This window comes from Oryza glaberrima, chromosome 8, assembly GCF_000147395.1.
Source record: "Oryza glaberrima chromosome 8, OglaRS2, whole genome shotgun sequence".
In the NCBI taxonomy this organism is placed as follows: Eukaryota; Viridiplantae; Streptophyta; class Magnoliopsida; order Poales; family Poaceae; genus Oryza; species Oryza glaberrima.
Genome location: NC_068333.1, coordinates 24,571,154 through 24,595,452, shown reverse-complemented (window position 1 = coordinate 24,595,452; position 24,299 = coordinate 24,571,154). Strand labels below are relative to the sequence as shown.

General features: G+C 43.5%; 3 protein-coding genes and 6 pseudogenes across 3 annotated transcripts; 1 reads left to right on the top strand and 8 right to left on the bottom strand.

The window, feature by feature from the left end:
* Positions 1–393: 393 nt before the first annotated feature.
* Positions 394–1,175, bottom strand: LOC127783190 (uncharacterized). Its single transcript, XM_052310426.1, has one exon. The coding sequence runs from the start codon at positions 1,173–1,175 to the stop codon at positions 444–446; it is 732 nt and encodes a 243-aa protein (XP_052166386.1). The 3' UTR covers positions 394–443.
* Positions 1,176–2,324: 1,149 nt separating this feature from the next.
* Positions 2,325–3,104, bottom strand: LOC127783191 (uncharacterized). The gene has a single exon (XM_052310427.1). The coding sequence runs from the start codon at positions 3,102–3,104 to the stop codon at positions 2,373–2,375; it is 732 nt and encodes a 243-aa protein (XP_052166387.1). The 3' UTR covers positions 2,325–2,372.
* An 873-nt stretch (positions 3,105–3,977) lies between these two features.
* On the bottom strand, positions 3,978–5,095 carry LOC127783192 (uncharacterized; annotated as a pseudogene).
* Positions 5,096–7,871: 2,776 nt separating this feature from the next.
* On the bottom strand, positions 7,872–8,743 carry LOC127783199 (uncharacterized; annotated as a pseudogene).
* A 902-nt stretch (positions 8,744–9,645) lies between these two features.
* LOC127783198 (uncharacterized) lies at positions 9,646–10,346 on the bottom strand (annotated as a pseudogene).
* A 1,034-nt stretch (positions 10,347–11,380) lies between these two features.
* On the bottom strand, positions 11,381–12,072 carry LOC127783200 (uncharacterized; annotated as a pseudogene).
* Positions 12,073–16,660: 4,588 nt separating this feature from the next.
* On the top strand, positions 16,661–18,922 carry LOC127783152 (uncharacterized; annotated as a pseudogene).
* A 2,820-nt stretch (positions 18,923–21,742) lies between these two features.
* On the bottom strand, positions 21,743–22,443 carry LOC127781873 (uncharacterized; annotated as a pseudogene).
* Positions 22,444–23,216: 773 nt separating this feature from the next.
* LOC127781874 (uncharacterized) lies at positions 23,217–24,084 on the bottom strand. Its single transcript, XM_052308936.1, has one exon. It carries the CDS (start codon positions 24,067–24,069, stop codon positions 23,362–23,364), a length of 708 nt encoding a protein of 235 aa, XP_052164896.1. The 5' UTR covers positions 24,070–24,084; the 3' UTR covers positions 23,217–23,361.
* Positions 24,085–24,299: the final 215 nt, after the last annotated feature.

Genomic DNA, 24,299 nt, shown 5'->3' with positions numbered 1-24,299 from the left:
CTTGTTATTGGAAAAAGAAGAAATAAATTATCATCCCATTGTTTCATAGTGAAGAGTGCAGACTTAAAAGAAAAACTTTGGACTTTATGTATCATTGTTTTCTATAACATCGATCAACAGTGAGCATCTGATAGAAAATTATGTATTTTATAAATAATATTAAATTTCAGAACTCTAAGAATTCATGGTTTTGCTTGGCTGTCCTCAGTGAGGTGAAACAGAGCAGTTTCTGGAAAGGAGTCGTGAGCATGCATTTAAGGTTCAAATAACAGTAAAATAGACAACTGAGCATGGACTAAAAACTTTTCTTTTCGATTGATGATTTCCTGTACATTTTGTCATTTTCTATCATATATACTCTATATACACAAAATTGTTTTGATGATCAGCAGATCCTCTAAAAGGCGGACGCGGATCAAAGGGAACAGGAGTTGGTGTATCATCTACAAGCTCAGAGCATTCAGAAGAGAAACTCTGTTCTGGATCAATCTCCTGAACAAAGTCTCAACTCTGCTCTCAATATCACTGATGTCCAACTCCAGCGCCAGCAATTGCTCCTCCTGGCATGCAATCCTTGCCTTCTGGAAAGCCTTGGATACAAGAGACCACCTGCTAGAATTCGGCATCACAATCTGCTTCAACAAGAGATGCAATGAGGACTCAAGCATTGAGATTGCAACCTCTCTAGCTTCAGCTGACAGCTTGAGCACCCTGCATCCCTCCTGATCATCTGAAGCAGACTTCTTGCTAATCCTCTTCGACTGCTTTTGTGCCTTCTTGCTCAGACGGATTAAAGACTGGACCTTGGCTTGAACAGTGGCATCATCAGCTCTCTTGATAGCCAACTGCATGTCCTGGATGCTTGCCTTGAGTTCAGAAATACTCTCTTGCATGGCATTGCAGAGGTCAAGCAAGACAAGAGAGCGCTCAAGCTCTTGCTCTGCTGCTTTCCTCTGCTGTGGCTGCCAAAGGAAAACTTGGCTGCTGGGAAAGCACATGATCTCTTCAATGTTGTTGTACACTCCTCCAATTCTGCTGAAACCATCAAGCATTGTTTCGACAGTTGCAGAGGGTGAAGAGATGGTTGCCTTCAAGCTCTGAAGCTGTTCTTCAACATTGCTTTCATTGGAGCAAGGGCTGGAAGGCACACTTGCTGATCTGAGCATGGATGCCATGGCTTCTATGGATGTTGTAGCACCTCCCTTTTTTTCTGGAAACGGAAGAGAAGAGAAGAAACCTTGCTCAATGGTGTAAACTCAGCTATGGTTTCTCTCTATTTATAAGTGAAGAAATAGAAGCAACAGCAAGAATCTCATCCATAATGAAAGCTATGCAGCTGGTACAAAGCTACCCATCTCCATGACAAAGAGATGTTTTTTTATGCCCCTTCGGTGCACTCTTAATATTTGAGTTCATGATCAGCCTGTCATGTCTGCATTGTCAATGACAAGCTCTTCTGCACGAGTGAGTAGTTTAATGTCAAATCCAGATTGATGTATTGAGATCTGTGAGTATGCAGTGAAATGATGAGATAAGGAGCTGGTTGATGACTCTTGGTGTAAGGAAGAACTAGTTGACTTCACCTTGTGTTGATCACCCGTGTATCATCGCTGGCATGTTTCTTCTAGTGCATTTAACATCTGGCTGTTGCAATCTCAAGATGATCCACATGCTGTGCAATTTTCTGTTATGCATTAGGTGCTCCTAACTAGGCCGATCACATTGTGATGTTTCAGTTCATGGGATCAAGAATCAGCATGTCAGCTTACTCTAGTGCTGCACATTCACATAAATGCATGAGCTACCATTCGTTTAATGGAGAATGCTGGGAAAGTGGTATGGGTTCGATGTGTTATATTAACTGTTAGATAGTTGGTTTATTGGACAATTATGCTAATTATCTGCTAGTGTGCTATTAGTCATGACAGCAAGATGGACTGTACTATAAACTTCCTGTGGATGAGAAAAGCACAACCATCTCATTATTTTATAGGAAAGGGTGCAGCTTCAGAAGGAAATTTCAAACTTTCTGTACTATTATTTCTACAACAACCAGTAATGGTGAGCATCTTGTTTATAAGTTATGTTTTTACCTCTAAGTGAACTTTAACATAAGAACTCCAAAATACAAGTGATAGTTTGGCCATTCTAAGTGAGGATAAATAAGATTTTCTGGAAGGGATTTATGGTCATGCAGAAAGCTAAGACAGTAAAGTTGACAACTGAACATAGATAATTTTTTTTCTTTTCAGTATTCTTGTACATTTTGTCAGTACCTATTGTGTATATACACTTCTCAAAATTGTTTTGATGATCAGCAAATCCTCTAAAAGATGGACGCGGATCACAAAGAACAAGAGTTGGTGTATCATCTACAAGCTCAGAGCATTCAGAAGAGAAACTCTGCTCTGGATCAATCTCCTGAATAAAGTCTCAACTCTGCTCTCGAGATCACTGATGTCCAACTCCAGCGCCTGCAATTGCTCCTCCTGGCATGCAATCCTTGCCTTCTGGAAAGCCTTGGATACAAGAGACCACCTGCTAGAATTCGGCTTCACAATCTGCTTCAACAAGAGATGCAATGAGGACTCAACCATTGAGATTGCAGCCTCTCTAGCTTCAGCTGACAGCTTGAGCACCGTGCATCCCTCCTGATCATCTGAAGCAGACTTCTTGCTAATCTTCTTCGACTGCTTTTGTGCCTTCTTGGTCAGACGGATGAAGGACTGGACCTTGGCTTGAACAGCGGCATCATCGGCTCTCTTGATAGCCAACTGCATGTCCTGGATGCTTGCCTTGAGTTCACAGAAACTCTCTTGCATGGCATTGCAGAGGTCAAGCAAGATAAGAGAGCGCTCAAGCTCTTGCTCTGCTGCTTTCCTCTGCTGTGGTTGGCAAAGGAGAACTTGGCTGCTGGGAAAGCACATGATCTCCTCAATGTTCCTGTATACACCTCCAATCCTGCTGAAACCATCAAGCATTGTTTCGACGGTTGCAGAGGGTGAAGCGATGGTTGCTCTCAAGCTCTGAAGCTGTTCTTCAACATTGGCTTCATTGGAGCAGGGGCTGGAAGGCACACTTGCAGATCTAAGCATGGATGCCATGGCCTCTATGGATAGTGCAGTGCTTCCTTTTTTTCTGAAGAAATGGAAGAGAACAGGAGAAACCGTGTTTCAATGTTGTTGACCCTGCTATGGTTTGTATGTATTTGTAACGAAAGTAGTGGAAGCAACAGCAAGAATCTCATTGATATTGAAAGCCGTGCTGCTGCAACAAGGCCACCCATCTCCATGACAAACAGATGCTTTTTTTTGTCTCCTTGGTATAAGATGCATTTCTATCTCTAATATTTGAGTTCATGATCAGTCTGTCATGCCTGCTGTATCAATGGCAAACTCATCTGCACGAGTGAGTAGTTTAATGTCAAATCTGGATCAGTGTAGTGAGATCGGTGAACATGCCAGTGATCTTATGAGAGAAAGGAGCTGGTTAATTTGATGATTCTTGGTGGGAGGGACAACTAATTGGCTTCACTTCCAGGTTCCAACACATGATGCTGTGCTTATCTTCTCTGACCACCCGTGCATCATAGCTGGCATGTTTACTAGTGCATTTAGCATCTGGCTGTTGCAATCTCAATATGATCCACATGGTGCGTATTTTTATACGATGCGTTAGGTGCTCCTGACTAGCTCTATCACATTGTGATGTTCCAGTTCTTGGGATCAAGAATCAGCATGGCAGCTTACTCTAGTGCTGGCCCTTGACAAAAATGCATGCTCTAACACTTGTTTAATGGAGCACGCTTGGCGAGTCGTATGGGTTCTCTATGTGTGTTATTAATTGTTAATTGGTTGGTTTATTAGGCATAGGTTATGCTAATTACCAGCTGGCATGATGTCAAGATATATTGTATAATAATATTCCTGTGAATGAGGAAAGCATGGCCATCTCATCATCTCTAGTAAAGAATGCTGGCTTCAAAGGAATTTTTCAAACTTTCTGTACTATTGTTTCTATAACATCCAGGAAAAGTGAGCATCTTATTGATAATTTAAGTTTTTTTTCTATCAATAAACTTTAGCTTAAGTACCCCAAAATTCAGGTGATTGTTTGGCCGTCCTCAGTGTGAGGTTAAATAAGTTCCTGGAAAGGAAAAATGGTCATACATACAAGCTTCAAAATCAGTAAAAATTGACAACTGAGCATGGGCCAAAATATTTTTTTTTCCTTTTGACTAACTGATGTACTGTACATTTTGACATTTGTCATTTCCTCTCATATACTCATTGGAAAATTGTTTTGATGATCAACAGATCCTATAAAAGGCAGATGCAGATCAGAGGGAGCCAGAGTTGGTTCATCGTCTATCTACAAGCTTAGAGCATTCAGAAGAGACTCTGATCTGGATCAATCTCCTGAACAAAGTCTCAACTCCACTCTCGAGATCAACGATGGCGAACTCCAACGCCTGTAATTGCTCCTCCTGGCATGCAAGCCCTGTCTTCTGAAATGCCTTGGAGACAAGTGACCACTTGCTAGAATTTGATGTTGTGATCTTCTTTGACAAGAGATGTGAAGAGGACTCAAGCATTGAGATGGCGACCTCTCTAGCTTCGGCCAACAGCTTGATCACCCTGGAGCCCTCCTGCTCAGCTGAAGCAGACTTCTTGCTGATCTTCTTGGACTGCTTTTGCACCTTCTTGGTCAGACGAATGAAATACTGGATGTTGGCCTGAACAACTGTAGCATCCCTTCTCTTGTGAACCAACTGCATCTCCTGAATGCTTGTCTTGAGCTCGGAAACACTCTCTTGGATAGAGTTGCAGAGGTCGAGCAGCACAAGGGAATGCTCGAGCTCTTGCTCTACTGCTTTCCTCTGCTGATTCTGACAAAGTTGAGCTTGGCTGCTTGGCAAGCATATGATCTCCTCAATGTTGTTGTACACAGCTCCAATCCTACTGAAACCATCAAGCATTGTTTCAACGGTTTCAGCTGGTGAAGTGATGGTTGCCTTCAAGCTCTGAAGCTGTTCCTCAACATTGGTTTTGTTAGAATGAGGGCTGGAAGGAGCGCTTGCAGATCTAAATGCCATGGTTTCTATAGATGGTGTGTGGTGTTTCCTTTTTTTTTTTCTCTGGAAACGGAAGAGAAGAGAAGAAACTGCTCAATGGTGAAAGCCCAGCATAGTCTGTCTCTATTTATAACGGAAGAAACAGAAGCAACAGAAAGAATCTCATCAATATTGATGGTTGTGCTGCTGCAACAAAGCCACCCATCTCCAAGACAAACTGATGCTTTTTTATGTCTCCTCAATATAAGAGGCATTTCTAACTCTCACATTTGAGCATAACAAGCCTGTCATGTCTGAATTATCAGCGGCAAACTCATCTGCACGAGTGGTTAGTTTAATGTCAGATTCAGATCAAGATGCGAGGTGAGCACGCAGTTAAATGATGAGAGAAATGAAGCTGGCTGCTGCCTGATGATTCTTTCTGGAAGAAAAAACTATGGTTGACTTCCCATCCAGGTTCCAATGCAACACGCCATGCTTATCTTGTTCTGATCACCCGTGCATCATTGCTGGCATGTCTCTACCAGGGCATTTAGCATCTGGTTGTTGCAACCTCAAGATGATCCACATGCTGTGCAATTTTCTTCCGATGCATTAGGTGCTCCTAACTAGGCTTATCACATTGTGATGTTCCAGTTGTCGGGACAAAGAATCAGCTTGGCAGTTCATTGCTGGGTCCTCACAATCACAGGTATGCACGCATGCTCTAACACTTGTTTAATGGAGTAAGCAGGCTGACTAGTTAGTGGTTCCATTCGTGTTAATGGTTGTTAAGTATTGTTTTATTGGGCACTGGTTATGCTAATTACAAGCTGGTCTACAGCACGCTATTGGTAAGTCAAGTTTGTGTATGTCAGCATGAATCTACGTTTATCCCATTATTATCTAAAAAAAGGGATCTTCGTCTATCCTGTTTTCATAGTGGCACTTCTTGGAAAAGAAAATACTTTGCCAAGTGAACATAATCTTGTACTAGGCCTGATGTCATAGGCATGGAATAAAGTTCTCATCAAAGTACATACAGTGAATCGACAAGAGAACATGGACCAACAAGAATTCTTTTCTCAAAATGACTGTACAATTCATCATTTTGTCTCATTGTACTCATGGCAAAATTGTTTCATGATCAGCAGATCCTCTAAAAGGCGGACGCAGATCACAAAGGAGCTAGTGTTTGCATGATCTATGATCTATCTCATCATCTACCAGTGTCAGTGTGTTGAGAAGGGAGACCCTTCTCTGGATGAGTCTCCTGAAGAGAACCTCAACACCGTTGTTAAGACCAGCAATGTCCAACTCCAACACCTGCAACTGCTCTCCTCGCAGGAGGCATCTCTCTTCTTCTTGGAGACGAGCTGGGACCACCTGCTTGAACTCGACATGGTGGCGATCTGCTTCGGCAAGAGCTTTGCTGCTGCTGTTTCGAGCGCTGCGACGGCGATCTCTCTGGCTTCAGAAGCTGCAGGCTTGCTGCTGCCACCGCCGGTGATCCTCCTGATGTGTCTCTGTGCCTTCTTGGCTGCTCGGCGTACGACTGGATGACTGCCCTGTCTCCTCTCCAGCGAGCAGATGTATAAATCCTGCACGCTTGTGTAGTGTGTTCATCAATCTCTAGTTGAGAGTTGGCATGCGAGGCTGTCATGTAGCAGCTGCTGCAGGCAGCAACCGTTGCACGAACACACGCACAAGTATTGTCAGATTGGATTGTGAAATCATCGTCGAGCCTGCGAGGAAATGGGGCATCCAATCATCCAAAGCATCTAATCTACTGTAAGCATATGCAAGTTGTGTGGTGTATGTGAGGGTGAGGCAAAATTGGTTGTTAATTTTGCTTTTGATCTGATGGGGCCCAGGAGATACTGCCTACTCGTCGCCTCCCACAACTCACCACCACCAGAGAAGGCAAGAAAGAGTAGAGGGGTAGAGCCCGCTCTGGCGAGTCGGCGACGGCCGCCCCAGGGAGCGGCCGCATGCTGTATAGTCTCCAGCACCCAGGGGGGGCAGCTGAGGTATTCATGCATCTACCACTTTATTTTCCTGTTACCTGTGTGCTGCAATGCAATGCCCCGTGAGTCATCTTGGTTCTACTGTTGATGCCTGAGTTCATGAGTGAATCAGCAATCCACAGCGATAGGCGTACGCATGGTTCCGAAATCGCTTCGCGCAGCTTTGAATTTCTCAAATCTGCTTGCAGTTTTCTCACTCGTCCGGCATATTTGCTGCAGAATTGCAGATTATGCTGTCTACGCTACAATTATAGTATTTAAGCATTTTTGTTTTTTAAGAAAACTTCTGAATGTGATGCATATGAGTCCTCCAAAATGAATAAATAAAATGGATGTACACACAAGAGCTTACCAAGCTAGGTCGTGCGATCATGCAGCGAACTTTGGCAGCTAATACATTGTGCTAATTGCAAGCTTTAATCTCTGTAGTTTGGGCCTGGCATGTTTCATGTGTGTAGTGCAAGATGCACCAAACACTGATTGAGGAATGAGGACTAATTAATGGAATTAGACCGGTGTGAGGTAACATAACCACATGGCCTCAATAGAATATGCAAACTAGGATGTTGTGGGTATTTTCGTGTAATGTTCATGTTTAGAGGTAGAGCATGTATATCCCTACGGCCCATCACAGATCAATTTGACTGTAAAATAGAAAAGAAATGAAAACAATATCACTAACATGGCACATATTCATTTGCGGATTGTTCGATGTATATTCATAACAAAGGCAGTAATACTGACAGAACATTGGGTAATCACATCATGTATCTCAGATTCTCAGTAATATGTGAGGACAGCACACATGGCAAGAATTAGATCAAAACTTTGTATCTCTTTCATGTATTTTTTTTCTGTACAGTAAGTCTATGGCATATACAGATGGAAGGATCAGCAAATCCTTTAAAAGGTGGACGCCAATCGCAGGGTCTTAAGAGTGACAGATCTTGAGGGGTATCTATGGGCTAAGAATGTTCAGGAGAGTAACCCTGCTTTGGACCAATCTCCTGAACAGAAGCCCTGCTCCAGCCTCAAGATCTCCGATGCAGCACTCTAACACCTGCAACTGCTCCTCATTGCAAACCACCAGGTTTTTCTTCTGGAATGCCCTGGAGATGAGGGACAATTTTGGCATCTCGATTTGCTTTGACAAGAGATGCACTGTTGACTGGAATAGAGAGGTAGTGATCTCTCTAGCCTCACTCAACAGTTTGACTATCTTGCAGTCCTCCTTGTTTGAGGCAACCTTCTTCACAGTCTTGAAATGTTTCTTTGCCTTCTTCACCAAGCGGATGTACGACTGGATCTTGGCTTGAAGAACTGCATCATCTCCTTTTCTGAGAGACACTTGCAGATCTTGGATGATGGCCTTCAACTCGGTGAAGACCTCGTTCATAGCGTTGCAGAGATCCAGTAGCTCAAGGGAGCATTCCATCTCTCCATCCAACAACCTCCTCTGCTCGGATGAGCAAACTTGGTTGCTAGGCAGGCACATGATCTCCTCAATGGAGCTGTAGATGTCCCCAAGCCTCCTGAAACCATCAGAGATCGTCTCGATGGTCAGGGAGGGTGAGGAGATGCATGCCTCTATGCTGTGCAGCTCCTCTTCAACTTTGGAGAGAGGCCTAGAAGGCAAGCTAATTGATCTTTGGTGGAAAGCCATGTCTATTGCTAAACTCTGTCTCTGGTGAGTCTGAGAGTTGAGAGGAAAGTTTGGTTTGATGTGTCTAGCTTTGTGCTGAGACCTATTTATACAAAGGATGTGCAAGACATAGAATCAATTGGATGGTAGACAAACGGAATCCTGGCAGTTCAGCTGAGATCTGGCTGTAGCATATGGCCTCTTTGTTATTTATTGTTTTAATGCACTGCCATCTATCTTCCAAGTGAGGTGTCACATTGTCATGTCTCAACTATTGGCAGCAAGAACCAGCAGGTTAGTTCACTCTACCGGTGGCTCTTGGCATAATTGCACGCTCTCAAGTGATTATTTAATAGTGTTATCTAATTTTTAGTTCTCTTGTTAATTTCAACTAGCGTTCTATTATGTGCAATCCATGCTGCATACACGCTTAACCTCGTGTATTGGAGCTGGCCTGTTTTACCTGCAGCTGCAAGATCCACTGTACATGGATCCTTTGCTTGCTAGTGAGGCAACAAACGGCATCAGAGTCAGTAACCCACATGGACATTTCATAGCCTTATTGCACATCATAGATCAATTTGACTGTAAAAAAGAAAAGAAATAAGAGTAATACTAATATCACTAACGTGGCACTTATATTTCATAATTTAGGTGATGGGTTGTGCAATGTATATTAATCACAGAGTCAGTAATATTGACATTGATTTGCATAATCACATCATGTATCTCAGCAATATGTGAGGATTGGGTGCACGACAAGAATTCAAGAAATAGATCAAAACTGTTCTCTTTCATGCATATTTTTTTTCTGTACAGTAATTGTATAACATATACAATTGGAAAGGATCAGCAAATCCTTTAAAAGGTGGATGCCAATCACAAACTCTTAAGTGTGTCAGATCTTGAGGAGTATCTATGAGCTAAGATTGTTCAGGAGAGTAACCCTGCTCTGGACCAATCTCCTGAACAGAAGCGCAGCTCCAGCCTCAAGATCTCTGATGCAGCACTCTAACACCTGCAATTGCTCCTCATTGCAGATAATTGAGTTTTTCTTCTGGAATGCCTTGGAGATGAGAGACAATTTTGGCATCGCAATTTGCTTCGACAAGAGGTGAATTGTTGACTCGAATAGAGAGGTTGTGATCTCTCTAGCCTCGCTCAACAGCTTCACTATCTTGCACTCCTCCTTGTCTGACACAACCTTCTTGACAGTCTTCTTGGAATGCTTTTTCGCCTTCTTCACCAGTCGGATGTATGACTGGATCTTGGTTTGAACAGCTGCATTATCTCCTTTTCTGAGAGACACTTGCAGATCTTGGATGATGGCCTTCAACTCGGTGAAGACCTCATTCATACCATTGCAGAGATCCAGTAGCTCAAGGGAGCATTCCATCTCTCTATCCAACAACTTCCTTTGCTGTGATGAGCAAACTTGGTTGCTAGGTAGGCACATGATCTTCTCAATAGTGCTGTAGATGTCCCCAAGGCTCCTCAAACCATCAGAGATTGTCTCGATGGTCAGGGAGGGTGAAGAGATCCATGCCTCAATGCTGTGCAGCTCCTCTTCAACTCTGGAGAGAGGTCTAGAAGGTAAACTAGTTGATCTTTGGTGGAAAGCCATGTCTATTGCTAAAAATGTTGCCTCTCTGTGTTGGATCGACAGATGAGAAGGAAAGGAAAACTTATGTCTTTGATGTGTCTAGCTTTGTGCTGAGGCCTATTTATTCAGTGGATGTGCTAGACACAGCATCATTTGGATGGTAAACAAACAGAATCCTGCCAGTTCAGCTCCTTGATGCTGTCTATCATGGTCTGAGATCTGGCAGCAGCAATAAACAGCATATGAAATATCTCATATGTTATTCTTATTATTAATGCACTGCCTCTTTATTCCAAGAGAGTCATCACATTGTCATGTCTCAACTATTGGCAGCATAAACCAGCAGGTTAGTTCACTCTACTTGTGGATCTTGACATAATTGCATGCTCTCAAGGGATTATTTTAATTGAGTGCTACCAGAATGGTATTGTCGATACATGATACATGTATTTTTTTTTAATTTTTTGTTCTCTTGTTAATTTCAATATGTGTTCTATCATTTGCAATCAATGCCGCTTGCACTCTCAACCTTGTGTATGGGAGCTGGCCTGTTGCAGCTGTGGTAGCAAGATCCACTGCACAAGAATCCTTTGCTTGCTACTGAGGCAGCAAATGGAATCAGAGTGTCATGACTCACATGGCCATTTTCATAGCCCTGTGGCACATCACAGATCAATTTGAAAGTAATTTCTTGCTGTCTCAAATAGGGATTGAGTGCCTGTGGAGAAGAGAAGGGTTGGTTTGATTGAGGAAAGAATAGGAAAGCTAACATGGTATATATATTTCATAATTCATGTGCTTGGTTGTATGTATATTCATCACACAAAGGCATTAATACTAATATCACTTGCATAATCACATCATGTATATCAGAGATATGTGAGGACAAAGCACATGGAAAGAACTAGATCAAAACTGTCTCTTTCATGTATCTTTTCTTTTCTGTACAGTAAGTCTATGATATATACAAATGGGAAGGATTAGCAAATCCTTTAAAAGGTGGATGCCAATCGCACGGTCTTAAAGAGTGTCAGATTTTGAGGAGCGTCTATGAGCTAAGAATGTTCAGGAGAGTAACCCTGCTCTGGACCAATCTCCTGAACACAAGTCCAGCCCCAGCCTCAAGATCTCCGATGCAGCACTCTAACACCTGCAACTGTTCCTCATTGCAAATCATTGGGTTTTTCTTCTGGAATGCCTTGGAGAAGAGAGACAATTTTGGCATCTGGATTTGCTTCGACAAGAGGTGCATTGTTGACTCGAGGAGAGAGGTAGTGATCTCTCTAGCCTTGCTCAACAGCTTTACAATCTTGCAGTCTTCCTTGTCTGAAGCTACCTTCACAGTCTTCTTGAAATGTTTCTTTGCCTTCTTCACCAAGCGGATGTATGAATGGATCTTGGCAACTGCATTATCTCCTTTTCTGAGAGACACTTGCAGATCTTGGATGATGGCCTTCAACTCAGTGAAGACCTCACTCATAGCATTGCAGATATCCAGTAGCTCGAGGGAGCATTCCATCTCTCCATCCAACAACTTCCTCTGCTGGGATGAGCAAATTTGGTTGCTAGGCAGGCACATGATCTGCTCAATGGAGTTGTAGATGTCATCAAGCCTCCTCAAAACATCAGAAATCATCTCGATGGTCATGGACGGTGATGAGACGCATGCTTCTAGGCTGTGCAGCTCCTCTTCAACTTTGGAGAGAGGCCTAGAAGGCAAGCTAATTGATCTTTGGTGGAAAGCCATGCCTGTTGCTAAAGGTCTGTATTTCTGTGTTGAGGCCAAGAAGATGAGAAGGAAATGAAAGTTTCGTTTGGTGTGTCTAGCCTTGTGCTGAGGAGTACTTATACAGATCATGTGCAAGACACAGCTTCATTTGCATGGCAGACAAGCAGAATCCTGCCAGTTCACCTCCCAAATGCTGTCTATCAATGGTTTGAGATCTGGCAGCAGCATATGGAATCACTCGTATGCTGTTCGATTTTTTAGTGAACTGACATCTATCTTCTCAATGTGCTATTGCATTGTCATGTCCCAACTATTGGCAGCAACAACCAGCATGTTAGTTCACCCTACCGGTTGATCTTGACACATTTGCATGCTCTCAAGGGATTATCTTATTAGAGTGCTAACAAGTATTACTGTTGACATGCGTTTTTCCAGTTCTTGTGCTCTCGTTGATTACAACATGTGTTGTATTATGTGCAATCCGTGCCGCTTACACGCTCAACATCTTGTGTTGGAGCTGCCCTGTTATTTTTATTGGTGGAGCAAGATCGTTGCTTGCTGCTGAGGCAGCAATTGTCATCTGAGTGACATGGGCGATTTGCCCATTTCACATTAAAGCATTTCTAAGGTGAACTTTAATGTCATCTGTTTTTTTTTTTTTTTGTGACAGTCAATATTGATGAGCATCAATCTTCTAAGGAAATTAAGTTTTTTACCTTTTGGTACTAAAGCATGTGCATAGACAGTGTAATCAACAATAGAAGATGGACTGAATCCTGTTTTTATTTTTCAGTGAGTATATTTCTACACTTTTTTCTCATGTTTAGATAAACATTGGGAGACTATTTCAACGATCGGCGAATTCTCTAAAACGCGGGTGCCAAGCACAGGGGATTAGAGCTCGCAAATCTACCTTCAAGCTGAAGTAGGAGTCGGAAAGTGAAACTCTACTTTGAATCAATTTCCTGAACAGGTTCTTAATTCCATTGTCTAGATTAACAATGTTCAGTTCTAACACCTACAATTCCTTGTCGCAGGCAACTCTTATCTTGTGGATTCTGGACTATCTTCTGACCTGACCTGCCTGTGTTAATTTGAATGTGTATCCTGTAGTGTGATCCTCCCTGTCAATGTCCCCAATGAATCCTACGTCCATTTTAATTTGGAATGCAAGGGGGCTTGACAAGATTGCTAAACGCAACTATGTGCTGAATTGCTGATATTGTTTGTTATCAAGAGAAGAGACCAAAAATTTGTATAGCTATCTTTTTATCATTAATTTCATGCCTCCTCCCGGTGCTTGGAAAATAAAGGCTCAAGTTGTCAGGCGAACAATCAGCATGTTGATACGACATACCAGCATTCGTTGAATGAATTTATCAGCAAAACATGTTGCGAATAAGAAAGACAGAAACTTGTTAGTTATATTTGTTTAGTGAAAGGGATATACATAACTTGAATTGAAATACAGATACACGCAGAGCAAACTCCTGCAAAATTTGTGTTTGAGCCTTTCGCCGTCCTGGACTCAAACCATGAAAGCCCAAACAAGACGTGTTGCATTGGCCTCCGACTCGCTGCTCCCTCGGCCTCGACTCCTCGGCCCGCCGCCTGCGCCGACCTCCAATCTCGCGACCAGCGGCGCCGGCGTCCTCGCCGCCGGCCGGTGAGCGCCTCATTTTTCTCTCTTTCCCATAACATTACATTATCTACTTGTTGATCTGGGAGCTTTTCTCTCTGCCTTAACCTTGAGTATTATTTATGCTGATAGCATATGCAATTTGTTTGCAGAAAAAAATAACTTGGGGCTATAGGTCCGCCCCTCTGGTGCCTATCGTTTTTAACCATGGGTTATCTTTAATCTTTTTGGCTTTCTCCCAAAAGCCAGGTCAATGCAAGTTGATCTGTTCTCAAAAAAAAAAAAGTATCTTTGCCCCTTGGTGGGTTCCCTCTGATTGATACTTTCGTTTTGCTCAATCGGTTGCTGTTTCCTTGAGTTTTTTTTTGCTGGGTCGGCCAAAGGTTGGCCGACCAATTTCATTAAGATTTGGGGGGGGGGGGGGGGGGGGATACAGTAAAATGTTACAACGACATTACAATGCTGCGGTAGCTAGGGAAGGACCCCAGCCAACCAAGAACGAGAAATGAAAGCAGGGCTAAACCCCGCAGACAGTCATGCGATTACTCGCGAAATTGGGAGAAAATCCCAGCCACCCTCCAGACAGCAATTTCCTCTTGAATATCCTCTGCAAGTTGTTCCGGTGTCTTGGACACGTGTTGGAAAATTCTTGCATTACGCTCCTTCCAAATCAACCAACAAATTAGCATGAATGCACTGTCAAAATCCGTCCTGTAGCTCGTCTGGAAACAACGTCTTGTTGCCAGCCACCAGTCAGCCAGCGTGTTCTCCTCATCTGCCGGAATTGGGAAGCTAGCATTGCACCATCTTCTGATAATTCTCCACACCGCCGCCGTGAAGTCGCAACCAACGAACAGGTGGTGGCAGTCCTCGTCCTGGCGCTGACAAAGCGGGCAAATGTCGTCATGAGGCCAGTTCCGCTTGGCAAGGTTGTCGGCAGTGAGACACCGGTCCTTTAGCGCAATCCACATGAAGAAGCGGACTCGCGAGGGAGCCCTGGAATGCCATAGTAGCTCACCATAGGGGCAATTCTCTGTTGCCATGAAGAACATGTCATAGGCTGACGCTACCGAGAACTGCCCATCATTTGTCAGTTTCCACCTGATCTCATCTGCCGAGGGTAGCAGCAGCACATCACGGATTTCATCCCATAATTGGAAGAACTCGCCCATTGCCTCGTTGGACAACGCCCCTTGCAGCCCGCGGACCCATCGATTGTTGCACAGGGCTTTGGCGACCGAAAGCCTGGTGCGCCCCGCATAAGAGTGCAAGATCGGCCAACGCCAAACAAAACATCCCTTCCCGGTCCAGTTTGCTGTCCAGAAGTCAATGTTCTCCCCATTGCCGATGGTGTACTCTGCCACCGAGCGAAAGATGGTCTCCACATCATTCCCAGGCCTGAAAGTCGCTATCGTCCAGGGCCTATTCTTCTGTTCCAGTGATTTTGCATGCCACTTCAACCTTAGGGCCCGACCAAAGAAATTCATGTCCTTCACACCGAAACCACCTTTCTCCACTGGAGAGCATACCTTTCGCCACGAGACCAAACAATGTCCGCCACTCACCTCCTCCTGCCCCTTCCAAAGAAATCCACGGCATTTTCGCTCTATGTCTTTGATTGCCCATCTTGGCAATTGCAGGACCGACATGTAGTGAACAGGTAGGGCCATGAGCATTGATTTGATCAAACAAAGTCTCCCGTCGATGGATAGCATCTTTGGTTTCCAACCAGCAACTTTCTTTGCTAATTTGTCAAGGATCGGTTGTACTTCAGCTTTTGTTGGTTTCCTTGTTCCTAGTGGGAGGCCTTGGTAGGTGATGGGGAAATCTTCCACTCGGCAGGATAGGATGGCCTCAACCATCGCCCGTTGCTGATCATTGCATTGTATCGGTGTGATCGTGCTCTTGCAGAAATTCGTTTTGAGACCCGTTGCCTCACCGAACAGCGTCAGCAATCCTTTGATTGTGCTTGCTTCACCGGCCGTTGGCCTAAAGAACAGGACTGCATCATCTGCGTACACTGAGATGGGGGGTAATTGCCTTCTTGCATTCAGTGGCGACAACAGCCCTGCTTGCTTCGCTCGATTCACCATGGCTTGCAAGGCATCCATTACCAACACAAAGAGCAATGGCGATAAAGGATCACCCTGTCTCAGTCCCTTTGCTGGTTTAATTGGATCAGAGAGCGCTCCATTTATCAGGATGCTTGTTTCTTCAGTCAGGAGGACAGCCGAGATCCATCGTCTCCAATTTGGGCCAAATCCCCTAAACTCCAACATGGACAGAAGAAAACCCCACGAGACAGTATCAAAGGCTTTGGAAATGTCCAGCTTCAATAGCATCATTGCCTTCTTTTGCCGGTGGAATTGCTGCACAAGGCCCTTGACAAAAACAAAATTCTCATGGATGCAACGCCCTTTGATGAAGGCAGTTTGGGAGCAGGGAATGAGGACATCCAGCTTCGTCGACAGACGTTGCGCCATGACTTTCGCAGCCAGCTTGGAGAAGCTATGCACCAGGCTGATCGGCCTGTAGTCCTTGAGTAGGGTTGGCGATTCCTTCTTAGGAATGAGCATGATTATGGCCGACTTCAATTTCTGTAAATTCTGACTATTGCCGGTGCAGAACTTGGCCAACGCGCTAAGGAGTTCAGGCTTGATGATCTCCCAGCATTTTTGGTAGAACAATCCTGTATATCCATCTGGACCGGGGGACTTTTCATTTGGCATGCAACGAATGGCTGCCCAAACTTCCTCTTCAGTGAAGGGTGTATCAAGATCGGTCAGGTCAGCAGCAGCCAGCCCAATTTGATCGAACTGCAGTCTTCTCATGTCAGAGTCTTGCGCGCTCATCACTGACTCAAAGTACTCTTTGGCTAGGTTTTGCATGTCCTGCTGAGTTGAAGCTAACCGGCCATCGTGTTCTAACCGTGGGATTAGCAATTTCCTTCGCCTTGATTTAATCTTCATGTGGAAGAAAGCTGTGCCAGCATCACCTTCCCTCAAATTCCTAATTTTGGCCCTTTGTCTCAGCCGAATTCTTTCTAAAGACGCCAAGGCCAGACACCGTCCTTTGCAGGCAGCACGAAGCCGTCGCTCATCCTCTGACAGCAGCCGTGATTCTTGGGCAATATCAAATCTTAGGATGATTTCATTGGCGATCTGCAGCTGCAGCCTATTTTTGCTGATCCTCTTCTGACCCCAGGATGCAAGTTTCTTGCACAATCTGGCAAGTTTTACATGCAAAATTGAGTAAGGATCAGTGGCATCCACCTCCTGCTGCCAACTCTCTTTAACAACTTCCATGACTTAATTTTTCCCCTTGGTCCAATCCATATCAATATCTGGGATATATATTTTTAGATAATGGTCTGGGATATATATGGACTATTATTGTAACTATTATCAATATATATATATTGAGTAAGTCTCTGTGCTTGGTTGCGTTGCAGTTGGATCCATTGCTTCAATGAATACTAGAAAAGGGCTCGGGCTTGCCCTCTAGTCAACAAGATGGTGATGATTCTCAAGCTGTCAAAGCAACAATTCCAGACCTTCCTGAGGTACGTAGGGCGGCATGAAATTCTGACCTTTCTGATACATTCCACTGCACTATCAATTAATTATCAACTCTTGTAAATCTGCATATCACTTGCAATTAATCATGCCAAAAGGTATACCTGGGTAGAATATAACCCTCCTACTCCATGTGGTACTTCTGTTTTTCTTTCTACTGTCCAAGTAACCATTTGGCTCTTTCGGCATTGAACTCTACTCGCATATGCTCGTATGCAGGACATCTGGTGCCATGTACATTCCCTAATGCCACTGCGTGATGCTGCTCGTGCTGCTTGCCTATCTCGTGCCTTTCTTCATTCCTGGAGATGTCGTCCCAATCTCACCTTGACTAGGGAAGTGTTTCTCCCGGAAGTACATTCACTACATTCACATATAGTGAATGCCAGCGACATAATTGATGGCATTCTAAGAAACCGCTCAGGCTCTGGTGTGAAGATATTGAAGCTTCAATTAGAGGGCATTTCCCTTCTCTGCCTCGACCGTTGGCTTAAACTTGCTGTTACACCGATGACTGAAGAGCTCATTGTTATGCTATGTACTAGTATTACAGCAGAGTACAATTTCCCATGCTCAGTTTTATCCAGTGGGATTCGAAGCTCAATTCGGTATCTTAAACTTGGCTATTGTGCCTTTCGCCCCACAGCTGAACTTGGCACCTTGAGAAACCTAACAACTAACAAGTCTGAGTCTGCATTTTGTACATGTTACCGAGGATGAGTTGGAGTGCTTTCTTTCCAATTCTACTATTGCTTTGGAGCAGTTGAACCTCAGCAACTGTAGGAGATAATTTGCCTGAAGATACCTTGCGTGCTGCAAAAATTGAGCTGCCTGGTGGTTGCTGGATGCTGTAGGCTGCGAGTGATAGAGAACAATGCTCCAAATCTTTCCAGTTTAAGCTTCAGCGGAAATGTAAAACTCTCACTTGGAGACCCATTGCAAGTGAAGAGATTAAGCATGATCCATCCAAAGGTTGTCTGTTGTGCTCGTGCCGAGCTGCCATCCGTTATGCCAAATCTTGAGACTCTTGCCATTTACTCCAATGATGAGGTATCGATCTCTAAAACATTAGGCGTTTTATTATGCATATTAAGAGTAGTTGTATATTATAGGATTATTAATTCTAATTAATTTGAGACATGACATTCATTGTGCAGGTGGTCAATACACCAATGCTGCCTACAAAATTCCTCTACCTTAAGCACCTCACCATTTCCGTTAGCTCAGCAGCCTCCTTTAACACGTCGTATGATTATTTTTCTCTTGTTTCTTTCCTTGACGCGTCTCCTTCCTTGGAGACATTGATCTTGAATGTAAGGCACTCTTCGCTCATTCCATCCTGAAAAGATATACTCCTCTATCTGATCACTGATCTCTTGGATATGTATACTTTATTTGACTTATCTTTTATCATTATCAGGTATCACAAGAGCATATGAAGCATGAATCGGTTCTTGGAGATTCCTCGCCTTTGAGGCAGATGCCGGAACACCGCCATTACTACCTCAAGAGTGTGAAGATGACAGGGTTCAGCTCCGCGAAGTACTTGATTGAGCTAACATGTTATATCCTCAAGAACGCGGTGTCACTCGAGTGCCTTACATTGGACACCCTTTATGAAAGGGCATGTAGCCTAGTGGTTATAGTGACCTGAGTGGTACCCCGAGGTTCTGAGTTCAAATCTTCTATAGAGCGAATTTCAGATTGGGTTGTTTCCGGGGCTAAGTTCCCTATTTCAATGGCCGTATATATCCGGTTGGATGTAGATGCCGGGTAAAAAAAATACCCTTATCTAAAAAAAAAAAACGGTGTTAGGTGTACTGAAAATTCTAGAAGGTGTTATCCCATGGGCAAGAGTGTTGTCAGGGAAGCCCATAGGGCGGTCAGGGCTGTTACAACTTACATCCAGGATAAAGTTCCTGATACAGTTAAGTTCACTGTTCAGAGTTACTTCCTCGTGCTTTTCACGTGTTTTTAATGGATGAAACTGCTAACTCTTAAACATATACTTAATCATTCGTGTTGTTTAAAATTTAATACAAACATATGAAAATATAAGTCATACATTAAGTAATCTAATGATAAGCCAAGTCACGTCGTAAATAATAATTACTTATTTTTTAAAAAAATAAGGAGAGACGATGGAGATGAATAAAAGGTGTTTTCTATGGCTGAATTATCCTTTTTGGGGGTTATTCCCGACTCGACAGTATAATATCATGTAAAATCTATAAATTCTTTCTGTCTTAATAAAATTTGGTCGGTGTACTTGCGCCGACCCGGCAAAAAATGGCTGAATTACCAGCCGGCAGCAAGGATCTTCTAGTTGGACGATGCGTACAATGCTGTGCCGCGATGCAACGGATGCAAAAATCCTGCATCGCGTGTGTTCATCGATCTCTAGTTGAGAGCTTGCATTCGAAGCTGTCATGAACAATTCCAAGCAGCTAATATACGCAGTAGTGTTAGCGAGGCAAGTTTGGCTATTAGAGTGTATTCAGATTGATGCCATTTTAAACTATAGATTATTTAATAAAATTGATAAATATATAGTTGCATTTAGTCTATGGATTGTTTAATAAAATTGACAAATATATAGTTGCATTTAGTTTATTATCAAATAGGTAATTTTAGCAACAATACATTTATCTTATTCTACCATAGTTTTGGTATTGCCAATTTAGGAAAGGTTGATTTTGGTAGTAATCCCTTCTTTCTATAAAGTCAATACCAAAAGCTCAAACCTCATGCTTCCACGTCATCATCAATTGTAAACTATTGGATGAATACGTTAGATTGCTTCTCAGCCGTTGGATGGAACGCGGCATAGAGCCCAATCCATCAAGCATCGGGTGAGTCTCTCCGCCTACTCAGTACCAAATGTAGCCCACATAAACATATTGGCCCATCTCCACACACATCTACATGTATCCGGCTCATCAATCCGTATAAAAGAGCTTTATGGCCGAATGCCCATTCTGCTTCTTCGTAGCTTATGCTTTGAATGTGCTACCTAAATTATTTACAAAATTTGGATAGGGTTGCTAAAAAGAATTTCTCCAAGAAAACCATTTGTTTCTTCCGTTTCTTCTTGAGATTGTACCTCCTATCTAACAAATTAATGTTAACCAAGTCCCGCAGCAACGCACGGGGCATCCTTCAGTGCCCTTAATTTTGAATCACTTTTTATTCAGCGATGTTCATTTTGATTTTGATTGTGTTGGGCCCAATTTTGTAGTGGGCCTAATATGAGATACCGGAAAAACCCACCAGGCCCAAATACAAGTAAGCCCACGGCCCAGAAGAAATTACTACTGCCTACTCGTCTCGTCTCGTCTCCCAGACTCCCACCACCGGAGAAGGCTCCGGCGAGAAAGGGCGGAGGGGAGAGAGAGTCCGCTCCGGCGCCACCGGCGGCGGCGGCGGCGGCGATGTCCGCCCCCATGGATTCCCCCAGGACGATGGGAGAAATCCGCGGCCGCTGTTTACCCTCCAGAACCCAGGGGGTCCAGCCGAGGTATGCATGCATCTACCACTTTATTTCTCCGTAATCTGTGTGCCGCAATGCCTTGTGAATCATTTTTATTCTTCTCTATTGTTGATGGCTGAGTTCATGAGTGGATGTGATTCAGGCTTCCATGGAAGCATCTGCGACATGGTTTTGCAAATCATTTTGCGGCAGTTTGGATTTCTCCAATCTGCGTGCAGTTTTCTCACTCGTCTGACATATTTTATTTTGAACCATAACTCATCTATGTTTAAACATTTTTTTAGGGGAAAAAAATACTTCTGAACTTGATGCATATATATGTGTCCAAAAAATATAAATAAAATAAAAAGGATGCATACCATGCTAGGTCGTGCGATAATGCAACGGACATTGGCAGGTAGTCACTGTGCTAATTGCAAGCTTTAATCCATGTAGGTTGGGCCTGGCAGGTTTCATGAATGTAATGCAAAATGCACCAAACACTGATTGGGCACTAATTAATGGACTTAAACAGGTGTGAGGTAACATGGCCACATGAATATAAAAAAAAGAAGTCTTCAATAGAATATATAAACAACTAGGACACTATGGGTATTTGCCTGCAATCCTCATGTCTAGAGGTATAGCATGTATATCCCTATGGATTAATTTGACTGTAAAAATACAAAAGAAATGAAAATAATATCACTAGCATGGCACATATATTTCATAACTCATTTGTTGGATTGTCCGTTGTATATTAATCCCAAAGGCAATAATACTGACAGCACATTGCGTAATCACATCTTGTATCTCAGCAATATGTGAAGCCTGAGCACACGGCAAGAATTAGATCAAAACTTTGTATCTCTTTCATGTATATTTTATTTTCCTGTACAGTAATTCTATTCTATGGCATATACAGATGGAAGGATCAGCAAATCCTTTAAAAGGCGGATGCCAATCACAGGGTATTAAGAGTGACAGATCTTGAGTATCTATGAGCTAAGAATGTTCAGGAGAGTAACCCTGCTTTGGACCAATCTCCTGAACAGAAGCCCTGCTCCAGCCTCAAGATCTCCGATGCAGCACTCTAACACCTGCAACTGCTCCTCATTGCAAATCACTGGGATTTTCTTCTGGAATGCCTTGGAGATGAGAGACAATTTAGGCATAGCAATTTGCTTCGACAAGAGGTGTGTAGTTGACTCGAATAGAGAGGTAGTGATCTCTCTAGCCTCTCTCAATAGCTTGACTATCCTGCAGTCCTCCTTGTTCGAGACAACCTTCTTCAGAGTCTTCTTGGAATGTTTCTTTGCCTTCTTCACCAAGCGGATGTATGACTGGATCTTGGTTTGAAGAACTGCATCATCTCCTTTTCTGAGAGACACTTGCAGATCTTGGATGATGGCCTTCAACTCGGTGAAGACCTCGCTCATAGTGTTGCACATATCCAGTAGCTCAAGGGAGCATTCCATCTCTCCATCCAACAACTTCCTTTGCTGTGGTGAGCAAACTTGGTTGCTAGGCAGGCACATGATCTCCTCAATTGAGCAGTAGATGTCCCCGAGCCCCCTCAGACCATCGGAGATTGCCTCGATGGTCAGGGAGGGTGAAGAGATGCATGCCTCTACGCTGTGCAGCTCCTCTTCAACTTTGGAGAGAGGCCTGGAACGCAAGCTAACTGATCTTTGGTGGAAAGCCATGTGTGTTGCTAAGCTCTGTCTCTCTGTTGAGTCTGAGAGCTGAGAAGGAGAGGAAAGTCTTGGTTTGATGTGTCTAGCTTTGTGGTTAGACCTATTTATACAGAGGATGTGCAAGACACTACTTCAATTGGATGGTAGACAAATAGAATACTGGCAGTTCAGCTCCCTGATGCTGTCTGTCATGGTTTTGAGATCTGGCTGTTGCAAGTCTCTTTGTTGTTCAATGTTTTAATGCATTGCCGTCTATCTTCCAAGTGAGCTATCGCATTGTCATGTCCCAATTATCGGCAGCAAGAATCAGCAGGTTAGTTCACTCTACCGGTGGTTCTTGGAATAATTGCATGCTCTCAAGGGATTATTTTAATAGCGTGATACCAGAGTATTATAGTTGACGTGCGTGTTATCTAATTATTAATGCTCTTGTTAGTTTCAACTTGTGTTCTAATAAGTGCAATCCATGCTGCTTACACGCTTAACCTCGTGTATTGGAGCTGGCCTGTTTCGGCTGCAGCAGCAAGATCCACAGTACATGCATCCTTTGCTTGCTAGTGAGGCAACAAACAGCATCAGAGTTACATGGCCCACATGGGCATTTCACAGCCCTATGGCACATCATTATCAATTTGACTATAAAATATAAAAGAAATGAAAGTAGAATTGCTAACGCGGCACATATATTTGATAATTCATGTGCCGGCTTGCGCAAATTATATTCATCACAACGGCTTTTGGCATCTTGTTGCATAATCACATCATGAGGATTGAGCGCACAATTAGATCAAAATTTCTGTTTCTTTCATGTATAACTTTTTTTCTGTACACTATAAATCTATGACATATACAAGGTAAGGATCAGCAAATCCTTTAAAAGGTGGACGCCAATCGCAGGTTTTAGGAGTGACAGATCTTGAGGAGCATCTATGAGCTAAGAATGTTGAGGAGAGTAACTCTGCTCTGGACCAATCTCCTGAACAGAAGTCCTGCTCCAGCCTCAAGATCTCTGATGGAGCACTCTAACACCTGCAACTGGTCCTCATTGCAAATCACTGGGTTTTTCTTCTGGAATGCCTTAGAAATGAGAGACAATTTTGGCGTAGCAATTTGCTTCGACAAGAGGTGCGTTGTTGACTCAAATAGAGAGGTAGTGATCTCCCTAGCCTCGCTCAACAGCTTGACTATCCTGCAGTCCTCCTTGTCTGAGACAACCTTCGTCAGAGTCTTCTTGGAGTGTTTCTTTGCCTTCTTCACCAAGCGGATGTATGACTGGATCTTGGCTTGAAGAACTGCACCATCTCCTTTCCTGAGAGACACTTGCAGATCTTGGATGATGGCCTTCAACTCGGTGAAGACCTCGTTCATAGCGTTGCAGAGATCCAGCAGCTCAAGGGAGCATTCCATCTCTCCATCCAACAACCTCCTCTGCTCGGATGAGCAAACTTGATTGCTAGGCAGGCACATGATCTCCTCAATGGAGCTGTAGATGTCCCCAAGCCTCCTGAAACCATCAGAGATTGTCTCGATGGTCAGGGAGGGTGAAGAGATCCATGCCTCAATGCTGTGCAGCTCCTCTTCAACTTTGGAGATAGGCCTGGAAGGCAAACTAATTGATCTTTGGTGGAAAGCCATGTCTGTTGCTAAAAATGTTGCCTCTTTGTGTTGAATCCAATAGATGAGAAGGAAAGGAAACTTATGGTTTGATGTGTCTAGCTTTGTGCTGAGACCTATTTATTCAGTGGATGTGCTATACACAGCATCATTTGGATGGTAGACAAAAAGAATCCTTCCAGTTCAGCTCCCTGACGCTGTCTATCATTGTTTGAGATCTGGCAGCAACATTAAACAGCATATGGAATCTC